At 44.6% G+C, this 24,058-nt stretch overlaps 1 protein-coding gene and 1 long non-coding RNA gene across 4 annotated transcripts in view; both read left to right on the forward strand.

Annotated features, from left to right (window-relative positions):
- Nucleotides 1-1,231: 1,231 nt before the first annotated feature.
- Nucleotides 1,232-4,411, forward strand: LOC103906967. The gene is made up of 3 exons (XR_658046.2): nucleotides 1,232-1,412; nucleotides 2,502-2,601; nucleotides 2,685-4,411. It is a non-coding gene; the product is annotated as an uncharacterized LOC103906967 (long non-coding RNA).
- Nucleotides 4,412-14,356: 9,945 nt separating this feature from the next.
- The window catches only part of SYPL1 (synaptophysin like 1), a 56,727-nt gene continuing 47,025 nt past the window's right edge, over nucleotides 14,357-24,058 (forward strand). The window contains exon 1 of one of the 3 annotated variants that reach the window (XM_009289040.2): nucleotides 14,357-14,629. In XM_009289040.2, coding sequence (XP_009287315.1) covers nucleotides 14,612-14,629 — 18 coding nt within the window. In that variant the 5' untranslated portion in view covers nucleotides 14,357-14,611. Of the gene's footprint in view, nucleotides 14,630-21,324; nucleotides 21,745-22,069; nucleotides 22,252-24,058 lie in introns of those variants that run through there. The other 2 variants (XM_019474588.1, XM_019474589.1) reach the window with 2 other exon arrangements.

Raw genomic sequence — 24,058 nt, forward strand, 5'->3', positions numbered from 1 at the left:
ACAGGGTGTGAGGTTTTTCCCTCCTGTTGGTGCAGGCTCGGGACAGGGCACCCCTGGGTGATGGGCAGTGTTGGCAGAGCCAGTGGCCCACGTGAGATGTGCTCTATTCTTGCTTCGTTCATTGGCGCTTCCTTCTGAATAAGATCCTCGCTAACGGGCTCAGTGTCAGCTTGCTGCCGGTCAAGAAAGGGCAGCAGGTAACACCAGAAAGGAAAAATGATTTTGAAAGTGGAAGAATCCAGGATTCTCTGACGCCTTCCTCTGCCGGGTGAATAACAAACCACCCGGCCACAGTGTTTGTAACTAGACTCTTCTCCGTATTTTTAGCAACTGATCTATGAGATCATTTTGCTATTTTCAGTTGTTTGTGACTTGCGACTTTTCTGCTGGGAACATGCTGAGTGGGAAGGAGCACATACCCTGAGCTTCCAGTGAGGGGCTGAGCAGACCCTACGTACCCAGTAAATGATACTCATTTTCTGAGCAATTTACCTCCCCAGAGCATCAGCAATCCAGGGCATCAACAACAGTTTTGGAAATGCCCTCCAGGTTGTTCCTCCAAAATGCAGGAGAATAAGCATGTACCCAGGAAAAGTCCAGACAGTCTTCCTTAAACTGACCTGACCGCTTCCTTAAGCAGGCAGAGTCTGTCTGTAAGCTTGGATGTCATCTCCTGTGCCCCATTCGCAAGCAAACACAGTCTTGCTTAAAGCAAGAAATATAATGCCCACACACGCCTTTTGGTGACTCCGTGGTTTCAGTGTGAAGGGTCTCACAGTGGATCATTGCTGCATATCCTACACCATTCCCAGCATTAACACATCGCTTGTTGCAAACACCTACATCTGGCAGCTGGGCACCATTAGCAGACACTGCCCTCTGAAAGGGGCAGCTTGGTTATCTCCCTCTTGCCTGCTCGTCTCCTGCTTGCCCTGCTGCATTACACACAAGGTGCCTTACATCATCTCTTATCTTAAAGTACAGAGACCCTGACCCCTCATAATTGAATAAAGAAGCAATAATTAATTGAATGAGCTATAAGACACAGCTATAACTTCACATCAAGCCTGCAGAATTACCTGCAGGATTCCCCTAATGCCGCCCGTGCTGTGCTAAAACTGCGTCTTCCTTCGTCTACGCCAGAATTTAACACTCATTAAACAGAGACAACCTCCTGCAACCAGGGCAATGCTCAGAAGAGATGAATTACTTGGGCTGTCTGTAAGTGGCGTGGCCCCAGCAGAGCATGGGCTGGGATGCAGGGCTGCCAGGTGGGCGAGCGCTGCTGACCTTTAGGACCTTGTCAGAACAGCAAGGTTTCCAGCCAGGACAAAATTCTGGCTCTGGAAAACTGAGGGTAAATCCGGGGGCAGGAGAGCTTGATTTCATCTGAGCAGATCCCCAAGTTCAAGGTAAGCTTTGGGATTTAATGGTAATGGCTTTAAACTGAAAGGGGGTAGATTTAGATTAGATATAAGGAAGAAATTCTTCACTATGAGGGTGGTGAGGCACTGCAACAGGTTGCCCAGAGAAGTTGTGGATGCCCCATCCCTGGAAGTGTTGAAGGCCAGGTTGGATGGAGCTTTGAGCAACCTGGTCTAGTGAAAGATGTCCCTCCCCATAGCAGGGGATTGGAACTAGATGATCTTTTAGGTCCCTTCCAGCCCAAACCATTCTATGATTCTATGATTCTATGATTCTATGGTTCTGTGGTTCTATGGTTCTATGGTTCTATGATTTTTGCACGTTGGGAGCCTTGGCAGGGCTCTGCCGACCGAAGCACAGCCACCGACCCAGTGACCCTGTGCGGAGCCGCAGGACACTGGACCTCCTCGCAGCCTGGTGGCCGACAACGACCTCTGCAAGCCAGCAAGCGTGAGATGTTTCAGCCTTGGGACTTCAGTGTTTCCACAGCTTCAGGTTCACCAGCTCAACCACAGAAGTTTTATGCTACTTAATTACTTTTTCTATGGTGCTTCAAATGTATAAAGTGCTTACAGAAGTACAAAATGGCACTTCTACTACCAAAAGGGGAATGTTTATCTATTTTTATTTCCTTTTGAGTTAGAGGAGGAGAGTGGAAGAAAATATGAGCTTGCTTTCTCCAAGAAAACAAACTGACCTTTGAGTGTTATGAAAGCCTTTATACAATAATTTGGGCAAAGAGAACTGGAATTTCTCCTGTGAAGCATATTTTTCCTTAAAAAATGCCAGTTTGCTAAAACCAGAACAGTTTGCAGAAAGGCTTGGTTTCAGTGAATCTGTCCATTTGATAGCTGGTTAGAAAAGTTTTAGAACTGCTGAAATGCTGAGTTTGTCAGCATAACTCTTCAAATATGAAGTTTATCTACAGTTGGGAGTTAAAAAAAATAGAATTTAAAAAAATTGAAAAAATTAATAATAAAACATAATTAGAATTGAAATAAAAAGTAAGTATTTTTGCATTATTTAAAACCAAAATGTTTAAACTGACATAATGTAAAACACATTGTAATCATCAGTTCACAACAGCTTTGAAATTTGGATTTCTGGGGAGTGGAAAGTTCACCCCCTCCCAGGAGGAGACTGATAAGCAGCCCTGGCAGGAAAGCTGCATGGTAGGTGAGGACCGGGAGGGTGAGACTTCATACCTGTGCTCTAGAATAAACTGCCGACCTTGTGCAATGGCATCGCTTTCTTTACAGGTATCTCTTCCGAAATGGGCTCGAATTACTCCCTGACCGGCAGCTATGACCATGGTCAGGCAAAGCATGAACTCTGCATTTGGACAGGCTAGCATGCAGCCATTACCTCATCTGAAGAGCTGCACACAAAATAAATATGTCTAGTACACTGATGCAAAAATAATGTCAGTTAGAAATCAGGAAGCCCCTTCTGCCTCATGACTATTTTCTCCCAGCACCTTGGAGCTGGGACACAGCCATCGCATGGTTTGCCTGAACCTGCATGCGGCGCAGGGAGGCCTGGGGCGATGTTGAGTTGCCCTTGTTTGTACTTGTTTTACTGATCTGCCCCTATTTGATGGGTTTGTTTTCCGTTTTCAGAATAGCGCAGGTTCAAAGCAACAGGTGAACCATTTCTGGCTCTCCCCCTCTTCACCAAAGGTAGTGCAAGATGTCTAATGAAAAAAAGAGCAAACATTAAGCTAAAGGCACATGGTCTTGCTAACCAACGCTAACTAGCCTTAGAAGACTTATTACTGTTTTTCTGCTTTTTACCCCCAAAATAAAGTATTCTGAGCTGGAACTACTGTGAGGCATGTTTAGAGCAAGATAAAGCTCCAGCCAAGATTCTGCCCTCTGTTAAAGGTATTTTTGTCCAGGAAATACATTGGGAATAATTGGTGGGTGAGGGAAACCAAAGGAAATAATTAAAAATAGGTGAGGAAACTGTCTTTTTCCCTTTTTTTTTTCTCCCTACTTTCTGCACCAGAGAAAGCACACAAAACCAATTACATTCATTCTAATTTTGGAAAAAGTGGGATGTTTAAGGCCAAAACAAAAAAGGAAGAATTCATCCTGGAATAACACTCTCCAGAGCCTGCACTGGCAAGGTACTAATGTGATTCCCGGCTGGGTGAAATGATGTTGCCTTTGGCCTTAAGCCCCATGGCACACCAAAGGCATGAAACTATGGCTCATCTCAGATATCTTTTATTGCGGCTTAGGGCCAAAAAGGCAACAATAATGACATATTTGCACAGCACATTTCATAATCCACCAGGGTTGCAACCAAGCGGGTTGTGTGCAGCTGTGCCCTTCTCATTCAAATTCCTAAGTACCAAATTAACATGCTGGATTGTGTTTGTTAGAGAAGACACTAAGTGGCCTGTCTTTCCTCCTCGTTTCTTGACAATGCATCCTGCTGCAAGTCCTCCTGAGAGCTGCTGCTGTTGATTTCTATCCTCCTAGGGCTGAAACAACATTTTAATACCAGGCAGTGTATACCCAGTGCAAACCTGCCCTTGCTCAGGTCCCCAGCTGGAGGAAGAGATGTATCTGTTTGAAACCCAGAAAGACAAAACCATTCCTTCTCTCAGTTGATCATCTCCGAACTGCTCTCCCTGGCAGCTGGGCATGAGGCTACTTTATCCGGAATTAATGTCTGCTCTTCAAAAAATCACCCATCGCTTATTTTTTTGCCTCCTTGCTGCTTAGCCTAACATTTTCCTGAATAGCCAGGAATAAAGGGGCATCGCGAGGTTTTTTAAGTTCATAGAGCTATGTGTGATTAACAATAGCCAAGAATCAGCATTATGTTTAAGTGTTTATGTTATGTTTAAGCATTATGCTTAAACATGTCTAATAAATATAATGGAGAGAGAGAGAAATCTGAAGGCTTTTCTACATCTGAAACAGATAATTCAAGGGTCATAAAAAATTCACCGCCATAAAAAATGTGAGTCTCTGGAGCTTTTGGAGTAAATCCAGTCCAAACCCAAAGAGCGTCAACCAGGGATGCCTTTAATAAACATTTAATTAATCAATCATTGGATCATGCGGTTCCTAATTCTCTTCTAGTAGGCATTTTACCTGGTAATTAGTTTATCTATGCACTGAGCTCACACCAAAGCCCAGTGTCCTCCTCCTGATGGACAATACCGCTGGTGGATGCTCATCAACTGTCTCCATAGCCTCTGGTACAGCCGCGCTAGCTCGGCGCCCAGAGCTTAGCTCAGAGAGTCACCCAAAATCACAGTGCCCAAACAGCTAGATCAGGCAAGTGCCTGTACCTGCACCCAGGGCTTGAGGGGTGGGGGGGATCCAACGTCCCCCACAGCGGGCAAGAGGGACGTGTCCTCCCACCGAGACCTGGGGTGATGCAGCAGCTTCTCCCATCACCTGGGATTTCATTGGTGATGGGGAGTCTCTGTCTCCCAGCTCCTGCTGGCACTGTCCTTGGGAGTTGCAGGGGAAGGATTCGGCTGGGCTGTTGGAGGCTTATCCTCACCCTCCAGGAGTCACAAAGCTCCCAAGGCAGCCAGTGGGGTGGTGGGAGGGGTGAAACTCGGACCCTGGGCACCCCAGCTTGGGCCTGGGTGTCCCCCAGCCACCTACAGCACGCTGGCAGGCGCCCAGAGGAGCAGAACAGCCCGAATGATGTAATTTTGCAGCCCAAAATAATGCCATTGAAGCCAAGTCAATGTCAGCTTGTGTTCTATGTATCTATGGGTTGTCCTGCCCACCTCTGGTGTGGAAGAAATAATAACAGTTGTACATTAGGCTGGTGTGGTCCCTTCAGGCTTGGGCTTCACTGTGCTAGGCGGGAAGCCTAGCCCAGCTCCTGCCCAGCGGCCACCACAGCACCCAGCCTGGGAGATGAGCCTGACCTCAGCTCTGCAGAGCATTGCCTGCCACCTGGGATGTCTAGTGCAGTCCTACATCCAGCCCATGCTATAGCCCCAGTTCAAATAGCAATAGTATGAAATTGTATTTTATTTAACTTGGTTTTGCTTTCTATAAAAACATGGTAAGAAAGTTTATTTCAGCAACTGAACTGGAGGAATCTATTAAATAACTATCCCCGTCCAGCTTTCTGAACTTCTCTATTGTTAGATGGAACTGATTTCTTTTGAGGACTATCTTTATTTTGACTATTTATTTGGAATATTTATTTTGACAACCAAACTAGTATAAAAAATGTTGCCTTGACTCCAGACCCAACTAGCAGCTTTGAGGCTGATCTGCTTAAGTTTCTGAGACTAGAAACCAGTGCTGGGCTTGCAGAGGGTGCTCAGCTGTAGCCCCGTGGCACAGGCACAGTGTATCACACCCAGCTTTGCCTCTTGACCGTAATACCGCCTGAGCAGCCCCTGCCTGCTTGCTTTTTGGGGGCATTTTCTCTCGGTAGGTCTATGAGGCCTTCTACAGGGAAATACTTCGTAACCTCTACTAAGCACAAAAGAAATTAGGTAGAAACCCACATAGGAACCCTCTAGTTAGGATCTAGAAATTCATCTTGCCAAGAGCCAGAGTTGACATCTCCTGGAGCAAAAGACTGGGTTTGTCCTCCTCAAAGGACAACAAAATATGAGGATGTCCCCACCAGTGCAATCCTGAGTCTGTGCTGCACCTCTGCAGTGAAGTCTTCATACTCAGTGGTGGGTTCGCTCTCAGGCTGGTGTTGATTCCTGGATGCTGGGACCTGCTGGAGTAATCCCGTGCGCACAACAGCACATACATGTCTTTTGACATAAGGGTCACAACCGGATGCCTTCATGGCTGGGTTGAGCAGCATGTTAGAGCTAGGTTGCTCGTCTGACTTGGCACTATGGGATGGGATGTGCACTGTGGGAGAAGCCGGTATCAATCAATCTCAGCGTTTTTAGCTACAGCCTCGGTTATGTGAAGGGCCATGTCATTCTGTGAGCACTTTCCCCACATCCCATTATGGTCCAAGCAGGTTTCTTACCTGCCTCCTCACTCCTGTGCTGGGGCACTTGTGGGCAGGAGGGTAGGGGATGGTATCTCTCTCTCTCTGTGTTCCCAGGCTGGGTAACCGGTCCCCAGCCGACAGCCAGCTGGCGGAGACGCTGCCACCACCATCCTCACCACTGGGTTCCCCTGGAGAGCGTGTGGCAGCACAAATGACTGCACAGCAAGTGCACAAGACAGTCCCTGCGTCATGCACATCACCATGTCATTCGTCACCACTGCTGCAGTGCAACACTGGTCCCTCCCTGATCACATTTCTTTTTAATGAAAGTAGATGGACTTTAAAGCCCCAGAGGAGTGATTTCAGGCAGGGGAAGGTCAAAGTGTGGCTCAGTCTTGCTGGGCAACTTCATACTGCTGAGGCTAAGCTGAATTTGGTAGCAGTTAGTTAGAAATGTATGGATGTGCCTCTGCTCCAGGAGACATGTGTCCACCAACCCAGGTAGTCGCTGGCTATGAGCTGCCCTGTTTGCAAGGGGATGCAAGCAAATTTTCCACGGCTGGACTGAGCAGCGGGATGCACGCTTGTGGTGGGCACAGTCGCAGGGAGGGATTTCATGAAGCTCCCAGTGCTGGCAGGGAGCCACCAGGACAAGTCCGGGGGTTGTGGCAGCCTCCTGGAAAACAAGCCAGCACGGGTTGGCCACTGCCCATAAATCTAACAAGGCCACTGTGGCACATACAGGCTTAACGTGGGAGGGCAGGTATGGCTGGGAGGGATTCAAGGAAAGGAGAAGGAGATACCATGCAGACAAAAAGGAACAAATAGGATGTTTTTTCAAGAAAAGACCTATTTTTAAACAAGAAAAGGAAACCCTGGAGGAGGTGGGGATGCTGCTGCTGCTTCATCCTTTGCTTCCATGAGCAAGGCAGGGAACTGCAAAGCAGTTGCCAAACAAACCCCGGAGACTGTGAGTCCAAGGCATGTGGCAGCTACAGAGGCACCATCTCAGCCACAAGGCTTTGTCCTCCTGGGCCTGAAAACCCCCAGGGTGGCTGTGCCTGACTCTGGTCTCATATAAATCACTATAAATCAGACATAGGTCCCATCGAGTCAGTAGATGCACGTTACTGCTGCCTGTACCTCATTGCTCAGTCTCTTGTATGCCATTTCACAAGGAATCCCCAACTCTTTGGTGCAGGTCTCCTTTTCCACACATTTTAAAGAAGGTGAATTAACCTGAGCCTGTTAATATGTTGATGAAGTTGAAACATTTGCAGGTAAAACACAGAGCTCAGGTTGATAATGACAACTGGAAACGTTACTAAAGCAAAACGTAGCATCTGGAAACAAAACAGCTGGGGATGCACACAAGACTATTGAACTGGTTTGATGGGGAGCATTGATTTTCCTCTACAGTCAATTGCTGCCACACAACTTCCCAAATGCTCCCTACTCCCACTTTGTTCAAAAGTTAAAAACAGCCTGCAGTGCTCGAGAAAAGGTTGATGAAACAATAGCTCTTTTTGTCTTTTCTTTTCTCGGCGACACAGGGAGAGCAAATTGCAAGGGAAAAAAGAAACAAACACATATCTGCCAAGATGAGGTTTGTCCTTTTTGCCAGTGGGCTGAGCAGAAAGCGTAGCATCTTTCTCAGAGGAATCACGACGACTGCAGTGAAAATTACAACTGACCCAATTCTGGTGCCAGGAAATCCTAAGTTTTCCCACATGAAATGACCAGAGAAGATTTTTTGGTCACTGAAGACTATTACCCTCTTCCCCAAAGGCAGCACAGGAGTTAAGAGTGCAAGCAGCTGCCCTCAAGTGACAGGACTATAAATTTCTGTCTCAAGGGCAATGGAAATGAAACTGCCTCAAGTGCTATTGGAAAGTCCCTCCTTGTTTCTTACTGGGTTCAACTAAATAGAATTAAATCACTATTTTTTCCTTACTCAGGGCTGTGCATCTTGTAGATAAAGGAAGATAAATGTACAGCTGTCTACCTCTGGCAGCATGCATGGTTGATGCTCTGTGCACAGGGGCTGTAGAAAACCACCTTCCAGAGTGAGGCGACAACTCATCCATACAGGAATCAGGCCTTATTTTCGTTGAACTTTTTTTCTTTCAGCTAGGGAAGATCAACATTGCTGTCATAACAGCTGTGCAAGGAAATAAGTGATTTCCTGTTTGAGCGTGTTCCATCGTTCAGCATTTTATTTTTGTGCTAAACCACAACCAGGCATATCACCTCACCCTGTGCTGGGGCACTCTACCCCATCCCCTGCCACCGGAAAGGCACTGGGTAAACATCACGGAGGCAAAATGTGCCACAAAATACCTACTCAGTACTTGCGCCAAATGCCTTTCCCAGAAACGTGCTGCCAAGGCAGAGTTTTCTGGACTTTCAGAGTAGCCGAGGACTCTTCTTGCAGCATATGCCCTTTCCTCCCAGAGCTGTCAACCTAAATGGGGACAAGAAATCCAACCCTCAGCACAACCTTCAGTCCGAACTTGCTCCAGAACCCTCTATAATGAAACCCTCTATCTGGCTGTGCAAATAATGGAGAAAAAACACAAATATTGACAAGCCCCTTATTGCTTTTCCTTTCCTTAGTAATAATTCTTATAATAAGACAAAAGAGCTAACTTGCATCCTAAAAGAAGTAGGTTGTGCTTGGGTGTGGTGCCACTGATGTCCATGAGAGGGCTATTGGCAAGGGCATTTGGGTGTTTCACCCTAACACAGAAATACAGAAAACACACTGCCAGCTGATTGCAAAATTCATAGGCACTCCCTGCTCCCTCACAAGCTTTTGCACAAGCTCTGGCTCAACCAATGTGCCCTTGCACCGGCTGGAGCAGGAGGCAGCAGCTGGGTGCAATGTGACCTCCTCTGCCCAAGGCAGCTCTTGCAGCAACAAAGTCATTAATGACTTTGCAGCAGTGTGGGGCAGTTCTGGGGGCTCTGCTGCCTCCAGCCCTGGCTCCCCACAGGCTCCTGGACAATCTTCTGCATTGTCAGAGTGTCTGAGATGAGTCCCATGCCGAGGACTGATATTCTTAATATGGCAGTTGAAATAAACCACATTTTATTCACACACAGCTGAAAGATTTTGTTGGATCCAAAATGACATGTTCTGTGTCTGATCAGGTTTGAATGTATTCTTATTATTAAATAAGGCAAATTTCAGAATAAAACATGGTTTCAAAATGAAAAAACTACAGCATTTTAATTGAAAACATGTAAAATTGAAATCTTATTTCTATACATATATATTTTATATATATGTAACATATTAATAAAAATATTTCATATCTTTTTCTTCTTTGTATATATCATACCATTACCTTCATCCAAAAGATACTTTCTGAATTAGATACAATTTTTGGTCAACACAAGAGAGGTTTGGGGGAATAAGCCATCTATCAGAAAGAAAAAAAAAAAGAAAAAAGAAGACCCAAACCCTTTTCTAGTTCTGAGATTTTGCTTCCATTCACTTTTGCAGTCACTAGTAGAGCTGTTGGTTCTTCCGAATGCACTTTGACTGAAATTCAATCCAGTCTTGACGTCAACATGAATGTCAGCATTGCCTAGATGGAGAGGTCCTACTTGAGAGGTACATGATCTATAGACTTGTGCTGGTTCATCGCACGGGGCTGAATGTGACCTTTAGATTGCTCCTTCAGCTCATCTGAGACTTTGCACATTATCTTTGGGACATTAAGCACAGCAGGATGAGCTCTCCAGGGAAATTGTGCAGTGTTGCCAGCACTATGGTGGCTGGTCCTGTGGGACGCAATGTACTACTTCTATCTCCAGCTTCTGGAGTCATACAATTATGTGAAGATCTCAGCTTTCACAACAATGAAGAGTAGGTTTCTAGCCATTGAGACTGCAGAGAAAAGCTGGCAAATGTCACCTCCTAAAGGCAAAGGATCAGAAGACAAATGAAAAGGAATCTCAGCTATATTTTAAGCTAACTGCATGGCTTAAAAACAGCATGGTTTTGAGGACCAACTATTAACTTTTGAATACGTGGAATAAGAAATAATATCAAATTCTTGAAGAGAGATAAAATTGTTCCTTGCTTTTTCCTTCTTCTCTCTCTGCCCTTCTTCCTTCTTTTCTAAGGCTCTAGCCTATTGCTTACAGTCCTTGATGCTTCTCAGTCCGGAGATGCCATTGGAGGAGGATGCTGTTAACCAGTCAGATGGGTGTGAGTACTGGGAATTTTCCAGGCTTACAAAATGTTTTCCTTGCATCTGCCAAAGCTAACGGCAGCAGTCACTGAACACGTGCCACTGGAAAATCACAAGCGGGCTGGCTGCCAAGTATGCAGCGCTCTTTGGACAGAGGCACGTCAGGGTCTTGTGAGTGTGAAAGGACATTGCCGTGGATGCTGGTTTTGGCTGGGACAGAGTTAATTTTCTTCATAGTAGCTAGTACAGGGCTATGTTTTGGATTTGTGCTGAAAACAGTGTTGATAACACAGGGATGTGTTCATTATTGCTGAGCAGTGCTTACACAGAGTCAAGGCCTTTTCTGCTTCTCACACCACCCCACCAGCGAGTAGACTGGGGGTGCACAAGAATTTGGGAGCGGACACAGCCGGGACAGCTAATCCCAGCTGACCAGAGGGATATTCCATACCATATGATGTCATGCTCAGCATATAAAGCGGGGGGAAGAAGAAGGAAGGGGGGGACGTTCGGAGTGATGGTGTTTGTCTTCCCAAGTAACCATTACCCATGATGGAGCCCTGCTTTCCTGGAGATGGCTGAACACCTGCCTGCAGATGGTTTTCTCACTTTTACCCTTCCGATTCTGTCCCCCTTCCCAAAGGGGGGGAAGTGAGCAAGCAGCTGTGTGGTACTTAGTTGCCGTCTGGGGTTAAACCACAGCACTGCATCTGAGCCAGCAAGGCAGCGCTCCAGGCTGGCCTCAGGCACGTGACAGCCCATGACTGTGTTCCCAGCCAGGAGGGCTGGGGCTGAGCCAGGCGCTGCCCGCAGATCTGTGCTGCAAGCTGCTGGGCTTCGCACCGAAGTGAGCCTTGTGTGAGGACTGTCCGCTTGCCATCAGAAGAGCACATTTATTTTTAATAGAACAGTTTAAGTGGAAGTCAAGTGGTCAGCATGGAATAAACAATCTCAGCTAATGGCTTGCTGACATTCAATCACAGTTCAGCGGGGACATCTCCAGCACCCCTTGAATCTTTTGCCATTAAGCCCCTCTCACTTGGCAATGGGCATTTGCCAAAAAGAGGCTAAAAAAAAAGCTACTGAGGAGTTAGTCTACTGTGAGCACGTGAAGAGGAGTGTCACCAATGTGGTGTGGTGAATTTTAAATTTATACTGCCCACATATGTCCATACTAGATCAGACCTGGAGCCTGTCTGACCTTATAGTCTGTTCTCTGGCAGTGCCCAAAACCAGGGGAAAGACACCTAAAACTATGGAAGTGTTTCTCCCAGCCTCAAATGAGTTGTGACACATGGGATTTGCTGAGGGAGCCCATTCACCAGTAGCATTGTAGCAAAAAAGATCTTTTGTATGTCTCAGTGAGTCCTATGGCTGTCATGATGTTTCATCCAGAGAAAAGTTGGTGGGAAAAGATGAATCCATGTAACTTAGAGAGAGATCATAATTTTTCACAGAATCATAGAATGGTTTGCGTTGGAGGGGACTATTAAAGGTCATCTAGTCCAATCCCCCTGCCATGGGCAGGGACATCTTTCACTAGATCAGGTTGCTCAAAGGCATGTCCAACCTGACCTTGAACACTGGGCAACCTGTTCCAGTGTTTCACCACCCTCATTGTAAAAATTTCTTCCTTATATCCAGTCTTGGTAGTACCTGTCCAGGTGAGAACGTCATCTTATGTATACAGAGAAGAATGGAGTATTCCCACAGGAACGCACACCTCTGTATTCAACTGCTCTCGTTTGGGTTGATTTCTACCTTCATGCTTTTGCACTGAAGCCAAATTCTTCAATTAAAGCTACCTATTTCCATGGGAGATGCTCAATGGCATCCATTTTTTAGGACATGACTTCCAGGGAGTTATTCTTGTTTTATATCAACGTAATGAAAAAACTGAATGAAGCTCCATCTTACAGAAGGTTTTGTCAAAACACTTAGGCCCTAAATTCTGCCTTCCATTAACAATATGCATTTTAATCAGGTGCTTGAAATTTAGAGCTTAATATAGATTATGTGCACATATGTTATGTGCCAAGCCTATATATACCTGTTTGAGGGAGCTCCAAAAAAACCCCAAACCCTCTCTCTTGGATGTTAACAGGAAAGCATGGAGAAGGTAGAATTTTTAGGCACTATGTATAGCCCAGAATTTGGTGTGTGCTCAGTGCAGAAGGGATGAAGGGAGGAAATAACAGTGGTGAGTGGCAGTATCCAGCCTTTGCAGAACCAGCCAAGCTGGGACAGCCTCACAGTTTGCTGCCCGTGGCCCCCAGAGGTTGTTCCACCTTTATGTTTCACTACTATGCACTACCAAAATGCTGCCTGGGGCCAACAGACTACCAGCACGACTGATTAAACCAACTACTGGAAAAATCCCCAGGAAGCTAGTCAAAACAGCATTTCCAGCACTGAAACACGAGCTGTATTAGTTCCTAGAACCAACTCTTGGGTTTGGTTGTTTTAAATTACACGTTCATACATACGCACAGCAGCACATGACGGTGAGATGACAGCACAACGGGTGTCTCTTACAGCATGGCAGAGCTGGAGGCTTTAAAGCGCTGTACACAGGTAAGGCACGTGTTACTGGCTGTGCTCTACTGACATGCAGATATTTGCTGGAGGACACATTGCAATGACAGTGGCACCAGTATGTATAAATGACCCCAGAGCGACCACATAATTAGGAAACCTAGACTTTCTTTCTAAGCTTTCTGTTCTTCAAAATTTTCTCTGACTAAAGGATTCATTTGTGAATATGATGACTGGCTCATGAAATGGCTCGTATAGCAGGACGCTTACAATAAAATGGGTTTGGAGCAGACAAGGCAGCATTATTATTCCCCTGCCTGCCTGGCTTCTTGCCAGCCTCCTGCTGCCTTCTATCTCCCATCACAGGAGGCTGGAAAAATTCCCCCAGAATTGATTAACATGAGAGAGATCCTGTGAAAAACGGAGGCGGTATGAAGGAGGGAGGTGATGGCTGAAGGGAGAAATCAGGCTTGCAAGGACTGACACAAGCAGTTAAGCACCTGGAGAAGTGGGAGAGCAATGACAGTCACTGCAACAGGGAGCAAGAAGGAAATCCCAGGCAACTTCTTCTCTCTCTACGGGTGCTCCAGCCCTCCCACAAAAATGCTGCTTCTATATGAGAAAATTCAAGAGTGGCAAGGAGAGAGACACATGGGCATGCTCCCAAATAATTCCCAGGCACAGTTCAGGAGTGAGGATGGTCCAGAGACCATTCCCACCAGGTCACACAGCCACCATGGTTTGGAGGCTGAGGCTTTATGAGCAGACAGTCAGATAACACCACATCAGCTGGCCTCTGTGTCCAGGAAGGTCCCCAGCCACATTTAGTTTACTGCAGCTGAAGCATCTTGGGAAACTAAGGTTTTCTTCTGTTTTTTATACTACATTTTACACTGCATTTATACTGCCGCTCACCACATTAATAGGGATCTGGAAAGATAAGAAGACTTCTTAAAAATTAAACTGGAAAAATTCTTAAGGAAAATCTTAAACCTGATTTTTAAAAAATTTTCTGTGAGGGTCAGTTTTTTTACAGCCCAAGTATTTGAAGGTCTGGACTTGTCAGATAGCCTATAGGAGATCCTTTTCATCTGTTTTCTCTGTGATATTGTTTTCCTAGGATAATTTGGCGATGTTGCAACATCTTCTTTCTCAACTGGTATCCTCATTTGCTCCATATTCTGCCAAAATCATGCTCCTGTTGAAGCCCGCAGTGTGACTGGCAGGTATCAGCAGTGGCCAAATTTATTCCCTGACTCTAGACACAGCAAGAAAAGGCCAGGGGTCACCATGCACCTACTCAGTTTGTTTCTGCTAAATGTCAAGTGTTGAAGCGGTCTGGGAGGAAAGATGTTAAACATGTAGCTACTAAATTACAGTGCCGAGAGTATAGTTTGCTTTTTCTACATGAAGTTGAACTTGGCCAAACTCTCAGCTTGCATCAAAAAGAGAGCTCACCCTTGCATTTGGAAGGCTATGAACTTTTAGACTAAGGATTTATGAACTATTTTCTTTCAGTGAGTAGCATTTGCATTTAATGACATTAAGAAAGGCTTTTTTATTTACATAGGCTGCTTGAGACTTGTTTGGTTTGTGTTTTCTAGAAAATTTAATCCAGTCAGATGATAACTGAATTAACTACATAGCAACACTTTAATTTTATTATGCCCTCTATTTCAGTTTTCACTTTACTTCTCATTGCTGTTTACATTTTATTTAACCCATATGTGTTTTTGCAATTTGTGATCTAAAAGATACAATCTACGCAGTGCATTTCATTGCTTCCAAATTCTTAACAGATTCTTTAAGAATATCTATTGTGTCTCATTTGGCAGACAAATAATACCTGCTTGACCATCTGTATTTGTATACAGTTATTCCACCCAAGTACACAAGACTTCCTTTCTCACCATTTAGAATGAGAAATATTTGTACTGTTGAATAGATTACTTTTTATTTTGTGGCCTGATGTCCATGACCCGGATTTGAGTTATAAGCCTGTTGTGTCAGGGCTCATTATCCACTGATTGCATAAGCTATTGTTACCAGGATAAATTTAGAATTCATCTGAAAATCACAATTAATCATTTGACCAGCTCTACAAATAACGTCAGCCAACATCTACTGTCTCTAAGTTCATGTATATTTACGTTTGCTACCAGAGTATCTTCTGAGGTTCAGCTCGCTTTATTTGTTTTATGATCAGAAATATCTCATTTCAGATTCAAATTACTTTGTATAGTTAGCTCACTAACCCAAGTGTGTTGGCATGTCTTTTAAAGCCTAGCATATTCTAAATATGTGCATAGACAATAAAGTAGTAAGATCTTAAATAATTACTATTTATATCCTTCTGTTGTTTTCTCAAAAACCAGTATTTTATACATAGATATTGTTTTCAAGATGATTAAACTGACTCCTAAAATGTTTTTCCTAAAATGTTTTTGTTTTTTCGAGCCCAATAATGCTTCAGGACAATTTCCATCTGGTAGTAATAGTCCTGTTTATTCTGGAACATCTTGGTTTATATTATGTCTGTGTCACAAAATCTATTGAAATCATGCAAAACACGAATCTCTCTGCCAAAGTCAATAAAATTACTACTTGTTGAAGAAAACAGTAAACAACAGAACTTCATAATGATGTCATTAACACACCCTTTGTCAACAGTTGGGAAATCTGGAACCTTCAAGAAAAATAAAGAAGAAAAAAAAAAAGTAATGCATTCAGCTCAGTTGTAGAATTAATTATACATAAACTTCTAATGAGATTTGGTTAGAAATGCAAACAATTTTTATAGCTGCACAGCAGCGTAGCAGCATTAGCTCAGCATGTAGAGCGGATGCTGCATTTTATCCATCCATCAGATAAATGGACACATTTTAAAGTTTCTTTAATTCTCAGGCTCAGAATGCTACAACAAGCCCTTTGAAACTTGAAACTGGTATATAGCTCTGAGTTGATCTTGAGCCTAATTCAGGATGGTGCAGTATATCTGGGAGTTCCCAAGGGATTTCATCCTACCCTGCATTTTCTGCTAGGAGCCAAATTCGCCTGCTCTTTGTGTTCAGAAAACTCCTAGGGTGTTGTTCTGAAAGGGAATTATCTTCCGTTTTGTTGCAGTGGGACACCTGATGTCTTTTGTGCAGGACATCTCTTTTTTGGGGGTCTTTTATAATTTAGCCTTTGCTTAAGGAGAAATCCCTAAGGTAGCTGAGAAAATGGTATTTCCCACCCTCCAGCTGCTTGTTCCTGTCCCCAAACTACCTCTTGTCTTATGCCAGAACAAGTTTTTTTGCATCCATTTGGTACAAAAAATAACCTATTTTTCATCCTGATCTGTTCAAATGTGTGACAGTATAAACTGCTGCAGAGAACAGTGCAGCCATGGATGGAGTATGTTTGTTTAACTGGCAGCGCCAACCAAGCAGCACATAAAGCACTAGAAAACACAGCAGTGGGCTGAAGTACTGATGGACAGATATTGCCTGAAAGTGGCATGATACGACCAAAACTGAACTTACTGGGTTAATTCTCAGAGATTGCTGTCAGAAAATGAAAGGGGGGTGTGTGTTGATTTCTAGACTCATCAAAAAGTAAATTAATGATAGCACTACAGAGGTGTGCTTTACCATAAGATACAGATCACATGTAGTAGTAAATGCTAGGCTTCAGTGAGACTAATGTATATTAAGGGACGCTACTGATGCCCACACCAAGCTTAACTGGTCTGGCTGAAGCAGAGAATATGTTCTACCTCCTTTTCTCCATGCTTTCCACTTTAAATCAGCATCTGTGGCATTCTTAATGTCCCCCCTTCATCCAAGAAATTCTGTTGGGTTTCACAGATGACAAACATAAATTAATAATAACTTATTATATTAATAATAACCGCCTTATCCTGAAAATGGGCAATTTCCATAGCGTGCACTATCACAACATGCCACTAGATGGTGCAACAGGATTCTGTCTGCACAGTTCTGCAGGCTCCCCCCCCCCTCCCCCCAGCACTCCCAGGTAAAGTCCTTCCAGTAACCAACTAAATTAATTCTGGCTGAAGATTCATAAGTCTACAGTGTAATTAAGAATTTTTATTCCAAGTGCATAGTGTAATTTAGAATTTTTATTCCAAGTGCATACATCATATTCTTTGTTCTTTACAGTTAATTGTTATGTTCCAGAACTCTGTCTTCAGCGATGACTTTCCAAGGTGTATTTACAGAACAAGGCACGTATCAGCATACTGTACAGGGTAGATCCCACAGTTACCTAGTTAACACCTACAAAGTGATGAGCTATGAAAATTAAGCCACAGGATTCGTTTGTAGACTGTGATCCCCTGTGGAAATCACACTGCATGGGAGGCAAGAGCAGCTATGAGAAACTTCTGCTCTGAAGCATCCTCCAGAGGAGCTACCACCTCTCTGGAAAGGGCTGCACTCCCTCTTGCCCTTTGGAAACATACACAGAAATGCGGGGGGTAGGGGACATGACTGCCTGCCTCCAGTGGCTTCCACGGGGATGAAGGAGAATAACAAGAACTTTTACACATGCAGCAGTAGAAAATTAAAATTCAAGGCAGCAAGGGTACTAATAAGTAACGTAATAGTTCAGAAGTAACTAAGCTGCTACGAGTAAATGAAATAAAGGCAGTGTAAAATGCCCAGAATTTATTTTAAAAATTTTGATACAGTGTCTCAAAAGATCTAACTTGTATTAACCACAGAACTTAAAACCTGCTTGGATATGATAAATGAATGGCACAAGCAGTAAAAAATGTCTCAAGGACTTTTAGCAAAAGACAACATTAAACAGTGATTTCCAGTCTTGGAGAAAAGGCAAAGGGGTGCCACAGAAATCAGGGAAAAGGAACAATATAACTTAGCATTGTCATTAGAGAGCCAAAAGAGAAATAAATGGAATAATATATATACTAATAGGTCTAAAGAGGAAAGATTTAAAACATCAGAGTGCAAATAAAAAGCAAATAAAATTATGCAAAGATACTAGAAAACAGACAGCTAACAAAATGGACAGAAAAATGCAGCCTATTACATCACAAGAAACTACCTGTAGACAGCTATTTGGCAGGTGAGTTTAATTTAATTGAGGAGGAAGAAAAGCACTTTCCCCACCTGGAGTTTCCAAAGTTACGGCAGACTCACTGAATAGACTGTATTGTGGGCAGAGCGGTCCTGTGCAATAGTGTCTCCCCTGCCAGATAAGTATTAACTTAATCATCCACTCTTGCTTTATCTATAAACACAGAGCTCAGGACTTCCCTGGACTAATCCTTGTTTGGACTGTGTAGGGGATTAGGATGGGAAAAGAACATCATGAATCATCAAGTTTTTTTCCACTGCTGTCACAAGCAACAATATCACAACTGCTCTGAACTCCCCCTTAAAACAACCTCCAGTGCTTGCGTTCTGTTGGAAGACATTTCCAGAATCTCATACTTACACTTTATGTTCAGCAAAAATTATGTTCTTTGATTATATGCAGTGATTCCTGTAGTAAAACTGTCTTTTAGTATGAATCTCTGCCTTCCCTGCATCTATTCCTTGGTGTACTTCAAGCCAGCAGTAAAACCTTCAGTTACCCCTCATTTTGCTAAGCTAAACCACCCAAGTTCTTTCAGTCTGAGAAAATGAGCTCTCCGTGACCCTTAATCATCCAGGTAGTTTGAATTAATCTTCTGCATTAGTAAATGAGACTGCTGCACAATGCTCCAGAAGAAGCTCACTCGCTCCTTGCACAGGGGCACTAGTGCTTTGCTGTCTCTGTTGAAGACATGCCTCCCCAGGGCAGCCGGCAATCCCACTGGTCCCTCCCACAGCCTCCTCAGACACCATGAGACCAGCTATATAAACCTCACAGTTTTGTCCTCCTTTTTATTTTCCAAAGAATGGGACTCAGAATACTGAGAATTTTTTTTTTTTCACTGATCATACTGATTTTCAGTTTAAGACCTATCTGTTACCTAGTTTCTAATTAAATCAGTGTTTCACATGAGTTTTATATCCTTCTAGATTCATCAAGTACCAGGTCAAATATCTGGTATGCTACAGTGGCAACTATTAACTGCATCAGCCCAGTCTTTTGTTCATCACTGCTTAAGCACAGGCTTTAACATAGACTAATCAGCAAAAACTAACTCCCAAATGACCATGTAATTTAATTCTCTATCAAGAGGGTTCTGCATCAGTCACCCCATCTTTTTTCTTAGGAATAGTGATAAATGGGTAGGCCTACATTGCCATAACATCAGACACCTGGATCTTCACCGGTGTTTAAAACATGACCAGCAATCATTGTTCATATTAAGAGAGCTCCTTTATCAGCCCTGTCCAAACTGGGGTTGCTGGGTACTGACAACTGATATAAAAGCTTTAGCAGATGTGACTCAACACTCCCCTGAGCCCTGCTGGAGTGGAAAGGATTTATTACACAATTAGCATATTAATGCTTTCCTGCTTTTTCCCAAATACAGAATATAGTATTGGCCATTTCTGCCTTTTTTTTTTTTTTTAGTTGATTTCCATAATTTCTGCCTATTCACTTTGGTACGATCTCTTTTCTTCCTCCTGTGTTTCAAAAATGCGTTGCTGTTGTCTGCAAGACTGTAGACCATATACTGGTCCCTTGGTCCATTTGCTTTCTTATCTTTGTAAGATAGGCTTTACTGTAATAGGCTGCCTTCTAATTTGTATTCATTATTACCAATTTCTCCTTTCTCCCATTTGTTATATAATTTTTATACTTCTGTCATTTTCTGTCTAAGCCAAACTGATTTTCCAAGCCAAATAACTCTTTCTGTAGTGGGCTTTTTCAGTGCTCTTAAACAGTATACAGTCTACCTGCTTAAATTCTTCCTTGCAGATATTTGATTCAGAATTGGTTAGAGCTTATGAAATTAGCCCTGTAGAAGTACTATCTATATTTAAAGTGTTTGATATCACTTTGGAATGCAATCCACTAGCAAAAATGTTCCAAAATACTTTTAACCCCAGTGGAGAGATAAGTTATATGGAATGAAAAATTAAGAGCCTTTTCCAATTTTGAATTAATGAGCCCACAGCTAGAACATTGTATATAGTTCAGAGTACATCCATACCAGACATCTGACACCTGAAAAGACTTGGGGGAGAAAAAAAATATCAATCAGGGCTGAGAGCATTTTTGAAGAGTGCTTTAAATAACGAAATGCTTTTAACTGACAAGTGGAAAAGGAGAGGAATCAAACAAGTGCCTAGATGTATTTCTAGGGAGATACATTGTTTGTAGGGTTTAAGTAGAAGATGGGGAAGAAGAAAGACAGAGAAAAAAAAAATACTGAGATATATTGGATGAGGGGGCAGGGAGTTGCTCGGTTCATTTAGACTGAACCAAGACTTTATATGCCACTTATATATGGAACAGTTTTTCTTGGGCATGGAGGACGATGAGCAAATAGATATTCCATCTCTTATCTTGGTCTGTCCCTTTTTTTTTATTCCTATTTTGCCCTTTAAAAGCATTGGTTATTCAGGCAGCTAAGCTAATCGAGGTGGCTTGAACCCTCAGCACTGCTTGTCTGGATTGTGGGGGGGGGGTTGTGAGATTCATGTACTATATCGAGAGTAGGGAGCATAGATAGTCTCCCATAGGGTACGTTTTCCTGGATTGGACATTGCTCATTTAATTCTATGACAGACCCTTACAAGATCGCACCCTTCAGTGCACTCTGCACCAGGTGTGCTTTGTACCCACAAATGCATATTCTTGGAGATTTCCAATAGACAGGCCAACTAGTCGTCGTTTCTAATTAATTAGTTACTAATCTGTAAGTTAATCTTAACAGCAAGCTCATACATTAATAACTATCTTAGTATCGATGCTAGCAAGCTTACAGTTACATCAGATTTAAAAGCTGTTTACAGATACTGGAATTAATAGAATCAGTAATAATAATTCATTGTATTTTGAAGTACCAATGATGTCATTTTTATGTAATAAAGGAGCCTATTCTATTCATTTTAAGAGTTTATATAACCTTCAAGGACAGGCACATCAACATTTGACAACTGGGGATTGACCATATTTTGTGTGCGCAGACCATGGTATGCTCACAAGCACAAACGAGAACAAAGCAGAAGACACCAGCCAGGGAAGAGGCGGCTGCCAGGCTGGGCAGCAGCTGTATTTGTAATGTAGCAGTGAAAGGAAAGAGCCATCCTTTCCACAGCTTTAAATTTGGACTACCTCCAGGAGCCCATAGCAGCAGGCAGATCTCAGCACCTCTCTTGCTTGTTGTACAGAAAGCTAGGGTCAAAAATCCTCCTTGAACGGGGAGGCAAACTGTGTGAGAACACCAGACCCTGCTGCCAATGTTTTGCAGCAGTGCAGCCCCAGGCCAGTTGAAAGACTGACACTTTGCTATCGTTCTCACATGTATTCTCCAACCGGGAAGCTTCCTCATGTATTCCCACCCTTGGCTGGCCTCTCACGACTTATTTACTGTAGTAACATCTGTCACAGACCAAACTCAGACAAGGTTGCCCCCAGCCTCCATATCCCTGACCAGTCCTTCCTTATCTGTCAGTATCAAGTCCATAGAGCACCTCACCTTGTCAACTCTTCCATCACCTGTGTGAGTGAGCTATCATCACTGCACTCCAGAAACCTCCTGGATTGCTTGTACCCTGCTGTGTTGCCCTTCCAGCAGGTGCTTAAAGTTCCTCTTGAGGACCAGGGCCACCTTCTGGTTACCTGAAGGTCTCCTCTACTTCTTCCTGATCAGGTAGCTTATAGTGGACAGCCACCGTAGCATCACGCATGTTGTTCTGCCCTCTAATCCTAGCCCATAAAGTCTCAGCTGGCTCATCGTCCATCCTAAGGCAGAGCTCCATGCATTCCTTCTGCTCTCTCACATAAAGGGCACCTCACCATCCTGGTTTGTCCTTCTTAAGGAGCCAGTATCCATCCATGGCAGCACTCCAGTCACATGAGCTATCCCACACTGCCTCCATGACCAAATGAGATCGTAGCCCTGCAACTGCACACAGACTTCCAATTCCTCCTGTTTGTTCCCATGCTGAGTGTATTACTATATAGACACTTTAGACAGGCACTCTCTCATACTGACTTCCCAGAAAAGGTATGAGAGCTTCCCCCATAATGCTGTTCTGTAGGCACTTCCTTATACGCATACATATGCTTGGGGGGAAGCTTCTGCCCTGTTTTCTTGTTTTCAAAGTCTTTCCTTGAAATCATGTCATCCCGCGCCCTTTGCTTACCAAACCAGTCCACCACTTCTACACTTAATGTGGATCATCATCTCTTCCCCTGATGCCCAATCACTCCCTCCTAGTTTAAAGCCCTCCTCAGCAGATTGGCCAGCGTGTTGGAAAAGATGCTTTTGCCCTACTTGGTCAGGTGGATCCCATCTTTTCTTAACAGTCCTGAGTCCTCAGAGAGGGTTCCATGGTCATAAAAGCTGAATCCTCTTTGTCAACACCAGCTGTGCAAACAACTGTTGACCTGCAGGATCTTTTCACTCCTCCTCAAGCCCTTCTTCCTCCCTGGGAAAATTGAGGAGAAAACCACCCGGGCCCCAAGATGTTGATCACCACCCCAGACCAATGTAGTAGTCGTGTTTGAAATGCTCCAGGTCTCCCCTGGCAGTATTGTTGGTGCCCATGTGGAAGAGCAGCAGTGATTAACAGTTTGAAGCTTGTCTCTCCACAACATCCTGGATCCAAGTCCCTGGTGAGCAGCAAACCTCCCTAGACAGCAGCCCAGGTCAGCAGGTAGGGGTCTCCATCCCACGCAGGAGGAAGTTTCCCTCTACTGTCAGTCACCTCCTCCTTGTGGTGCTCCTGTGTAGCTCAGGCTCAGCTGGCACGGAGGATTCACTGGCGAAAGCTCCCAATCCCTTGTCTGCTACCAGGGTACTGACTCTGTTCTGTAGCTGTAGATCTGCTGCTACAGATCCTCCGAAGCGTGCTGTCCTCTGCCTGCTACCTGCTGTCCCTCCTGCGAGGCTTGGCCACAAGGACACATAGCCCTAACACTGCAGCAATCATGGCCTTCGCTGTGGCAGCACCTTCTAGCTTCAGCCAATGGAAGGGAGGAAGGGAGGAAGGGAGGAAGGGAGGAAGGGAGGAAGGACGTCACTGCTGCTTTACTCCACAAAATGGCTGAAGCTGTTCCTTCCTGTGACAGTTATTGCGACATTTCCCCGGCCCACAGACAAGGTCCTCCATGGCAGTGGCACCCACCTCGCACAGCAGGGATCCCACCTCGCACAGCAGGGATCTCCCCTCCCACTGGGGCCAGCCTCCCCTGGCCTCTGATTTGGGGCTGAAGAGCCCCAGTGTGAGGTAACAGGGGGTGGGGCCAGTTGTGGTGTGAGGTAACAGGGAGTGGCAGGGGTGTGGCAGGGAGGAGCACAGGGGCTGGCCCTATAGGGAGGTGCCTGTGCAGGGCTACAGGTGTGGACAGGTGGTGGTGTGGGTTCCTGCTGGTTGCTCTGGTGTCTCGGCTGGCTTGAGGGTGGACTGTGGACTAACAGGGAGTGGCAGGGGTGTGGCAGGGAGGAGCACAGGGGCTGGCCCTATAGGGAGGTGCCTGTGCAGGGCTACAGGTGTGGACAGGTGGTGGTGTGGGTTCCTGCTGGTTGCTCTGGTGTCTCCCAGGATGGCTGGCTTGAGGGTGGACTTTGGCTTGCTCTTGGAGCCCCTGGGCTTCATTAAGGTCCTCGAGTGGGTGAGTGGGGCTGGGGAGGTACAGGGGGAAGCCTCATTTTCCTTGTGGGGCTGTTTCTTCTCCTTTCCTAGGCCTGGCTTTGCTCCTGTGTCTTAGCTGGGTAGGCCTGAAGAGGTGTATGCTAATGGGTTGCCTGTTCCCTGCTTCATGTTGCTGGTGGTGGATGTTCAACACAAGGCTGCTCTTCAGCCAAGCCC

This window comes from Aptenodytes forsteri, unplaced genomic scaffold (genome assembly GCF_000699145.1).
Source record: "Aptenodytes forsteri isolate BGI_AS27 unplaced genomic scaffold, ASM69914v1 Scaffold137, whole genome shotgun sequence".
Taxonomy (NCBI): domain Eukaryota; kingdom Metazoa; phylum Chordata; class Aves; order Sphenisciformes; family Spheniscidae; genus Aptenodytes; species Aptenodytes forsteri.